The following is a 10,052-nucleotide window of genomic DNA, read 5'->3' on the forward strand; positions in this document are numbered from 1 at the left end:
TAATACAGTGGGGGAAGGAGCAGGTTGGGAAGGAGAGTGAGAGACATAAAATGTAACCAGGTGATGGTCAGAGAAGGGGACATTGATAAAATCAGAAAGGGACAGATTTTTAGTAAAGACTAAATCCAGAAAGTGGCCATCCTTATGAGTCGGAGCATTTGTCCACTGCTGGAGTTCAAAGGAGGAGGTTAGGCGGAGAAAACATGAGGGCCAGGGTTGCGAGGGATCATCAATGTGGGAGTTGAAATCCCCAAGGATGATTGCAGGGGCGTCAGTAGAGAGGAAAAAGGAGAGCCAGGTTTCAAAATCAGAGAGGAAGGTATCAGGGGAGGAGGCTGACGGGGACCTGTAAATGACAGCCACCAGTACAGAGAGAGGATGGAAGATTTGAAGTGCATGCACCTCAAATGAGTTAAAAGAAAAAGCTGGTGGAATAGGTGCAAACCGACAACGGGAGGAGAGGAGAATTCCAACTCCCCCACCACGTCCAGTGGTCCGGGGGGTGTGTGAGAAAGACAGACCGCCATGAGAGAGCGCAGCTTCAGTGGCGGTGTCATCCTGTAAGAGCCAGGTTTCTGTTAGTGTGAGGAGATGAAATGATTTAGAGCAGAACAGATCGTGGATTGGTGTAGCTTTGTTAGTCAAGGAACGGACATTAAGAAGGGCACAGGAAAACGGAAGGCAGGAGGAGGGAAGAGTGGGAACCTGAATAAGGTTAGAAACAGCAGAGCGACAGGTTTTAGGCATGGGGATAGAAGGACGAGGACGGATATAAGTAGGTATGGAGCAGGGCCCGGGGTTTGGAGAGACATCCCCTGCAGCCAGCAATAGTAGGAAGAGGAGTGAGAAGACGTTAGCAGAGGATTTGAAATGATTGGGCCTCTGCATACGGACAGTAACCGGGGGACAGAGGTGATGTAAGTAGTTATAGAGGGTAAAGGAGCCGGAGTATGTAGATGGGAGCAGGGAGGAGGATATGTGGATGGAGTATGGACAGGCAACAGGAGGGTTAAAGGAAGAGACTACCTAAGGGAGCACCATGCATACAATCAACAGGAATGAAGTGAGTTTTGTCATTTTCAGGCGAAGTCCCAGATGGAGTCTGTTCACTGTTGTTCCAACTGCTGTCCAACTCTGTCTAACTCATTAAAGTATACTTAAATTAACTATACTTTAAGTTGCTATTGTTGTTTATTACAACTTGGAGTGACCATGATAGAGGCAACTTTTTTTACACACTCCTGTGGCAAACCGTGACAAAACTCTAGAATGCTTGCTCAGCATCCCATACAATAACTTTGGAAGGGTCTCTTAGGCAGGAAGGAAGGCTCTGCAGAACATTGCAGGCAGGCTGAAACCCTCTGGGCAGGAGTATGATACACCTGTGTTCACAAAGCTGTAGAACAGGAAGCCTGGAGCAAATTCCTGACCCAGTGAGGAAAACACAGAGACCATTTGTTTCCAATCTAAAAAAAATGAATTCCAACCATCCCATTTTAATTATAAAATCTAGCAAAGCATTGCATCTGATTAAAGGGCACCGATCACCCTGATTTTTTCAGCAGTCTGAAACAGGAGCTCCCCCCTGATGTGGGCAGCCTAACACTGTAGGGGATTATTTAATTTTATTTTTTTAAATTTGTTTTCCCTAATTAGAGTGTGGGCTCTATTAGCCCGCAGCTCTGTTGAGGGAAGCAATTTTCGGGTGATAGGAGCCCTTTAAGACCATTTTGGACCTATTCCTTATTTAAAGGGGAACTCCGGCTTCTGAACCAACATTTGTTACACAACACAGAAACTCCTAATATACCACTGTATATCACTGTTCCTTCAAAAAATATGAATTAATACCATTGTATATGCTGAAATCCAGCTGCAAAACAGCCTTTTTCTTTCTGCATCATTTGAAATCCTGATGGGGAAGAGGGACTAAAACACTGATGTTACAAATTGTACCAACTTCTCCAAAGTAGTCTCAAAGTAGTCAGTCAGATCAGCAGGAGAAAAGGGGCCAGACTTACTGGTAACTGTTCCAAATCATATTAATAATAGATAAATACGAAGTATAACAATAAATACAAATAAATACAAGGTACAGGTGCAATAAGTTAAAAGTCAAAGATACAAGAGGATCCAGGTCTCTGCCCTGTAGAGCTTACAATCTAGATGGGAGGGTAACTTACAGACACAAATAGGCAAATATAAGTGCTGTATGTTACAGTGGGTGACACTACAATATAAGTGCTAGTTCCCAGATCAAGTGCTGTGCGAGTGCTCCAAGAGGTAGTCTTTTAAGTTTAGTGTTAAAAAAGACTGAGGGAGAATTCTCTCCGGTAGAAAACAGGAAGGGCATTCTAAATGAAAGGAGCAGCAAGGCAGAAAGGTTTAAGGCGGGAAACAGCAGTAGTAGTGGGAGTTGCAACCAAGCGGTTGCTCTGTGAGGAATGGAGGAGTTGGCCAGGAACACACTGAGACAAAAGAGAAGAGATGTAGTGAGGAGCAGCATAATGGAGGGCTTTGAAGGCTAAGAGAAGGGGTTTGTAAGATATTCTTTGTTTAATGGGAAGCCACGATAAGGACTTTAGCAGGGGAAGGGCCTGAACTCTTCTGGATGAGAGGAGGAGAATTCTGACAGCAGTATTTAATACAGACTGTAGGGGGGAAGAGATGGGAGTTAGGGAGGCTGGTTAGTAGCAGGTTACAGTAGTCAAGTCGGGATAGGATGAGAGCACATTTAATTCCATCCTTTACAGAGATGACCATTCACATCTGATCATATATACAAATAGTTATAGTGATAGTTATAGTTTGTTTAGGGACAAACTACTAAATGAAAAATTACTTGGTTACTAATGTCAATGAAAATATGTGAGATTTGCTAAAGGGCAGCTGTAAATACTGATGTAGGAAGCACTACTCACATTTAACATGTACTCACGGGCAGTGCTGTTCCCAGACATACTGCCACGTCACCATCACTATTAAGTCCAAATAAATGGTTCTAACCATTTCTTGCTGTGCAATACTTTTTTTTATTGAGCCAGATTCTCCACAAAAAGAACAATATTTCGGGGGTATGCACCTCCCTTCATCAGTCAAAGCTTAATAGGTGGCAACCCTAATTTCCCTCCATCTGCGCTTTGTCATAAATCTGCTTGCTTGATGTCATCTGAGTGGACAGGGGTCAGCTTACACTTAGGAAAGAGACTGGAAAGGTCAAGTTTTTTTTATGGAATAACAAGGCATTTCAAAAGCTAATCCTTTAATGATACTTTATATTTTTTAAGAAAGACAACAATCACAGTTAATGTTTTATTAAAAAAAATATTTGCATGAACCAATAGAACAACTAAACTGTCATTCACAATTTAGATCAGATAATTCTTTGATATTAAAATGTTTCAAAATAAAAAGAAGGCTAAAAAACCCATACATTCTAGCTGACAACATCTCACATACATTTTCTTCTAATTTAGCTACAAAGCTGTGAATTAACCACACAATAAAACAACTAGGACAATGAAAGTCTCCCCTGAGAGGTTTGTAAAAATATATATATATTAGGGCTCAAAATAATAAACCCAGGAAAATGTCTGCCATACTTTACTGTTATCCATTAGAAACACCTTGATATGTTCCATATACTAATGATGTTTGGTGGGCTATTTCTTGTCCTCAATCTATAAAACTCATGCATGCTCCCTACAGGGCTGGAATTGTCAAAAAAATAACACTGTTAGCTGTCACTGTCTGCCCACCAATGTCCCATGAGTTTAGAGGACTTTGCAATAATATTATAGACTAATATCAAGTATTAACAGACTCTAGCACCTGAAAGTATGAAATGTAGCCAGACTTAGTAGGACCTCCTTCATGTAAAAAGGTTGCCTTATATAAAATAGAATTACTCATGCTACCTTTTAAATACTCTGAATGACCCTTCACCATAGGTCCGTAGAAATGTAACCCAATGTGTCCTTCAAACACTTACATATTGGCATTTAGAAAAATACTCAGATAACCCCATAGATAACCAAAACTGAGGTGCAATGGGATTTACTTTATAACTATTCTTTGTTTTAATAAATAGTCCTATTGTAATTACTTCCTGATCTGACCTATTTTCAAGTTTGTTACCTATTATAAGGCATCTCTTGCATGTTCTTGCTTTGAAAGTAGCAAAAACTTGACTTCAGTGCAGACCTATTAATAAGTATGGGATGTCCTCTCTACTCTGGATGGTACTCCCCATATATACATGTATGTAGAGTACTGCACAATGTAGAAAGAAAGAGAATGCCATCATCTTATAAAACTTTCTCTTTCCTGTTTACAATCTGGGATACACAGTATGGGATTATTGCTACACATGTCAATGGAACTGCTGCACTCTTGCAAAAGGACAAAGCATAGAAGATCATCTCCACTTTGGTAGGTGGTTTAAAGCTGTCAAATAGGTGGAGGACAAGCAACGAGGCTATAATACAGCAGAGGCGAAAGCCGAAGTGCCTGCCTTGTTTTCCCTGACAGTAGTCTTTGTACATTGGCGAGTTAAGGGCCAAGCCCAAGCCAAAGAAGATACCAAGGTTCCTAAGAAGTCCAGCAAATGGAGTTGTGTCGATATGAATCCACTCGGGTTGGGAGCACCATCTCTTGGCCTTTTCTATTGTCCACAGCAAGTCCACGCCAACAGTTTTTAACACCAGGTAAAATCCCAGTGCAAAGCAAAACAGAAACAGAGTAGTGTATATATACTTATTCAGGCTGGCTTTGTAAATGGATTGGATGTGTTCAAATACTTCTGCCACGACCATGCCTTTAATGGTAAGGAAAAAAAAATTAGAAATTTTCATCTCATATAAGGTTTTAACATCCTTAAAAATGGTGCTTAGTGATGTCATCAATTATAATTGGTGATGAAGTAATTTCTCACATGACTTATTGTAACGTGTGTATTATAATAAAGTACCCTCTGTTGTAAAATATAAGGATATTACGTCATGAGTTCTATGACCTGTATAAAAGGACTTGGCCTTCGACATCATGTTTTTACATGGGCATGGAATTCCTTAATGACTTACAATATCCTAATATTTTACAATAAGGGGTACATTATTTCCTATATAATATATTGATTCAGCATGGCCTAATAGCACTACCCTTTCCATAATAATGCACGTGGGCATAGGCCCTACATCTGCGCATCTTTTTAAGTTGCAATTTACAATTAAAATGCTATGGCTTTCCTAAAATTTACCTCCACTGGATCAACTAGGACTTACAAAGTAAGTATACTGTACATTTTTTTAACCATAACAACTAAATATATAGCAGCAAACACATACATTTTGGAGTATCCTTGCCACAGGGGTGTATTGATTGCTGAGTACCAAATACTCATATCTATATTTACTGACGAGAACCCTTAACACTCACTCTTTGTATTGCAATATTATGTTTAAACCTTAGTGATGCTTTTTCACTATTAATCCTTTAATAAACTCTCTGCTGCCTCTCTACCTCTGTGCCCCGCCTCCTGGTGAACCCCTGTCAGATCCAACTCATGTCCTTTTCCTGATGTCGCAGCAGTCAGTGCTTAAGTTTTAGGGCAGGCCAAACTCCCCATAGGCTAGAGTATCATTTACATTCTTCGTTAGCCTATTGGAACCTTTGCCTGACTCCAAAAGCCTGATGTCAGCTTCTGAGGCATCAAGAATTGGAACTGCTGATGGATCAGTATTGGGGGTCTGTGAGGAAGCTGGGTCACCCTGTGACAATGTGTATGTGCAGCCCTGGCTGCAGTAGTTGTCACCGAAAAGATTTATCTACATGTAGTTTTGTAATCATCGTTGGTGCAATGTGAGCGATGTGAAGAAACATTTGCTACTTATGGAGGAGGACATTTTTTACATTTTTACATGTGGTTTTCTGCTCACTTTGCAAAAAGTCTGACACAGCAGAACATGTACTGAGAAAAAACCTTGTTTTCCATACCAGGTTACTGACCTGCAATGACTCCACAGATAACTTGATGTGGAAAGTGAGCAGCAAGGAAGACTCGGGACAAGCAAACACATGCCTGAATCACCCAGAAACCAGACCACAGCAGGGCTTGAAAACATCTAGTTTGAAATAGAGAGACAACTGTTATCTCAAACACATAAGTGATAAATATCTAACATATGGCAGCAAAGCTTCCACTCCTATTCTTTTTTCTCTATACATGTCAAATATTATTCTTAAAGCAGAATTTCTGTTTTTCATTTTAAGTTCTGCTATCTTTTATTGGTTGTCTAAACAAAGCCTCACCTGGTATGTTGGGTTCAGCAAGTAATACAAATTCCCGAACTTCTCCAAAAGCCCTACCATGAAAATCTACAGGCTGAAAAACCACAGCTGAATATGCTGTTGAATGGACATATCCACTAAAGCAGTGCTGTCCAACTTTTGTGGTACCAAGGGATGGAATTTTTCTGGACTACGTGGTGGAGGGCCGATAATGGAAGTCAGTTTTGACCACTCCCCTTTTTAAACCATACCCACTTCAAACCACACCCATGTTTTCAAAAGAGCTTTTAAGACCATACTCAGTATATAATTACACACCTTAGGGACTTAATGACTATTTCCAAATGCTAGCAAAATTCCAGAACAAACCCCTGCCAGGTTCACCTCTCACAGGCAGCATAGGGCATGCAGAGTATGGCACATACAGGCAGCATAGGACAGGCAGGGTATGGCACACACAGGCAGCATAGGACAGGCATAGTATGGCACACACCGGCAGCATAGGGCAAACATGGTATGGCACACACAGGCAGCATAGGCCAGGCATAGTATGGCACACACAGGCAGGGTAGGGCAGGCAGAGTATGGCACACACAGGCAGTATAAGGCAGGCATAGTATGACACATGCAGGCAGCATAGGGAAGGCAGCGAATGGCACACACAGGCAGGGTAGGGCAGACAGAGTATGACACACATAGGCAGCATACAGTGACACAATGCTGGCACTGCTCCTACAGTCTAAACTGTGAACAGGTGAACAATGTGGGTGCTTACAGTCTGAGGTGTGAGCAATACAGGGGGTGAACAATGCATTAAAAGGTGTAAACAGTACAGGGGATTACATTTTTACACAATACAGGGGTTTACAGGTGTAAACTATGCAGGGGGCCAGTTAATCTCAGTACTGATACCATTTAAAGCTTACACAGAGGGGGGTCTGCGGGCTGCCAGACAGCACTGCACTAAAGGGTTTACTTTACTTATTAAAGGGTATACTAAAGAATTTTCTCGCACCCAAATACTGTTTTTTCTCACAGTGCAAGAAATTCTAACATTTGTGAAATGCACAAAATTACTTGAGAAATGCAAAATATGTTTCCACATTGGAGAATGTCATACATATTTACTAAAGGGTTCTTCAGCGTTGGGCCCTTTTTCACTGAAATATCACAGGTGACAACAATTGCAATCAGTTGAGAAAATGTAAGGCTAATGCCACACCATGTGTATGGCGTAGTCATTCGGGTACAGGTAGGAGTGTATGGCACGTATTTCCAGCAAACGTTTTTGGCTTGCCGAAAATATACGACATACGCATGGTGTGACATTAGCCTTACCCTTTAAAATGGTTGAAAAATGTTTAGCCTACACTAGTAATTGCCTCTAATGAGCATTTTAATGTCCCTGGTGTTCCTGGTCCTGCCACCAATATCATATACTTTCAAGCTAGCAGTGACTATTATACCATACTATGGTCAATAGGAAAATTATTTTCTTTTTTTTTCTATTTTGTTTAAAGATGTAATTACTAACTGATGCTATGAAGTCAGATACACATTAGGACTTACTTCTTTTGGAAACTAAAGGATTGTTTTTTCTGTAGGAAAAGGGTAACTAGAGCAGTGACTATGACATAGTAGATACCAGCAGATCCCATGGCATGTCCTGAAGGACTTCCTGAGAAGAGAAGACCAAATAAACTCCAGATTACATAAAGTATATCCATTGTATCAAAAACAGAAGAAAATCTAGGGGCAGATTTAAACTAGGGAGTTTCATAACAATTAGGCAAATTGTAACAAATTGGTTCATTTATGAAAGCAATGCGGGCTAATAGCAAAGCAATACCTAGCTTCTATCTGAAACTGTCCGCATCAGTTAGGGCCATGCTAGGCATGAGCCCTCAGCCATATATAGGTTCTGTGTTATGGGTTTATGGCTAAAGTTCAGCCTTTTATAATTGCATTTAGACCCCAGTGGTCTGAGACCCAAGATGAAACCAACTGTTTACATTCCATAGCAGGATAAGGTACCCTTAACAAGGTAAAATTAGTTGAGATAAGATATTATAGTTAAATATTTATGCACCTGTAATAAAATAAAAAAAATAAAATAAATATGTAGCCCCTTACCTGGACCTGTCTCACAGGTGACAGGAAACTGTTGTATGACTGGAGCAGACATGTTGTTGTAATAGTCTGTGTCGTGCACCCACCAGTACGGCCTCTGGCCAAAAAGGATCCTAGAGAAGAAAAAAATAAGCATAAGACAGTTATCTAGGGACACCCATGCTATCAGCCCAGGCAACAAAGTCTGCAATTTAGGTCTAAAATATCCCAAAGCATTATTAACTAGATTTATACAAATTTCCAACAGTGACTAACTGGCAGATCACCAACTATTGCTTATATCAGATGCATTTTGATGTGTGAGTTAATTCCCCTAGTTATATATAGGTCTCTAAACTGCATTTCTATTAAAACTGGGTAGCAATACTACTTGGCCTGGTGTCCTGCCAGCTTGCCCCCTTGCCCACTCACACCTGCAGTCACCCCATCCTTCACTGTTGCTTCCTACAAGGTTGATCACTTTGCTTATTAATTTATCCTTGGCCAGTTGTTTGGCAATTGGGACTGCACCCCCCCCCGATACTGCCCCCTAGACATGCACCTACCCTACCTACCCCTTAGTTCCAGCCCCAATCTCTTTAATTCATTTTCTACATTTATTTATAGTATATTAGTATCTTTATGTATTCTTCTTATATTAAAAACACATATTTGCCCTAAAAATTACAACATAGAAAACATATACAATATGACAAGACATTTGCAAAAAACAACATTGTCATGAAATTGTCACTTAATTAACTTATCTCATTTAAACAATTGTTTATTTATAAGTTTAGTTCTTTGTCTAGGTTGGATAAGCCACCGTTATAAATATTACCCTTTATTTATAACATGTTTACTGTGCTTTATACACTTTGCAGACTTTGGAACTGAACTCAGGACCCCAGTGCTGTAACCAATGAGCTACCAACTTACGCAAAAATCAAATTTCTATAGCTCATTTAGTCAATGCTAGTGCAAAATATACACCACCTAGTGCAATATTTTTGGAAGACCAACATACCATTTGAAGACAAGGTTTAGCCAATCGCCGATCACCGCTACCCAGATGAGCTTGATCCCCACCGACTCACACAGATGGAACCAGATGGGGAACAGGATAAAAAAAGTGTTCCTGAGATCAGCCGCGAAGGAGATAAATACGAACCAGTCTTGGGATGTTTCATAGTTCACCTGGAGATAGTGCACCATCTGAACTCCTGAGTGGTGGAGAGCATCCATCTTATTCTCCATTTCAGTGGATCTCTCTTACTTCTGAAGGTTGTTTACTTCTTCAAACCTCTTTTGATCTGACTTCTGCCTCAGTGCAGCTGCCTTTTATATGGTCTGCAGCTCCAGCAGTTGAACTCTGACCCCCCTTGAACATCCCTGTAGCAACACATTGTTGACTAAATTGAAAGCATGACGCAGGTAGGGGCTGAGGGCTAAAAAGTGCAGAGCGGTGTCATGTTACTGTCATATTATGGAGAAACAGGGAAAATAGCCTTGTTGACAAGGCAAGGGCATAGTCTACTCTTCCGATAGGTGAATTTCAGAGTTTCTGGCTTTTGTAGAAAATGCTGAGCTGAGCACTCTAAGCTTTATCTAGGTACTTGTGTGCTTGCTGATTTGAATTAAAAAGTCAGTGTTCT

General features: G+C 40.6%; 1 protein-coding gene across 1 annotated transcript; it reads right to left on the reverse strand.

Moving 5' to 3' along the window:
- Nucleotides 1-3,298: 3,298 nt before the first annotated feature.
- Nucleotides 3,299-9,696, reverse strand: g6pc.3 (glucose-6-phosphatase, catalytic subunit, gene 3). The gene is made up of 5 exons (NM_001005682.1): nt 9,425-9,696; nt 8,422-8,531; nt 7,858-7,966; nt 6,007-6,122; nt 3,299-4,816 (listed from the first exon to the last, which is right to left on the reverse strand). Exons 1-5 carry the CDS (start codon nt 9,652-9,654, stop codon nt 4,308-4,310), a joined length of 1,074 nt encoding a protein of 357 aa, NP_001005682.1. The 5' UTR covers nt 9,655-9,696; the 3' UTR covers nt 3,299-4,307.
- Nucleotides 9,697-10,052: the final 356 nt, after the last annotated feature.

This window comes from Xenopus tropicalis, chromosome 10 (genome assembly GCF_000004195.4).
Source record: "Xenopus tropicalis strain Nigerian chromosome 10, UCB_Xtro_10.0, whole genome shotgun sequence".
Classification (NCBI taxonomy): domain Eukaryota; kingdom Metazoa; phylum Chordata; class Amphibia; order Anura; family Pipidae; genus Xenopus; species Xenopus tropicalis.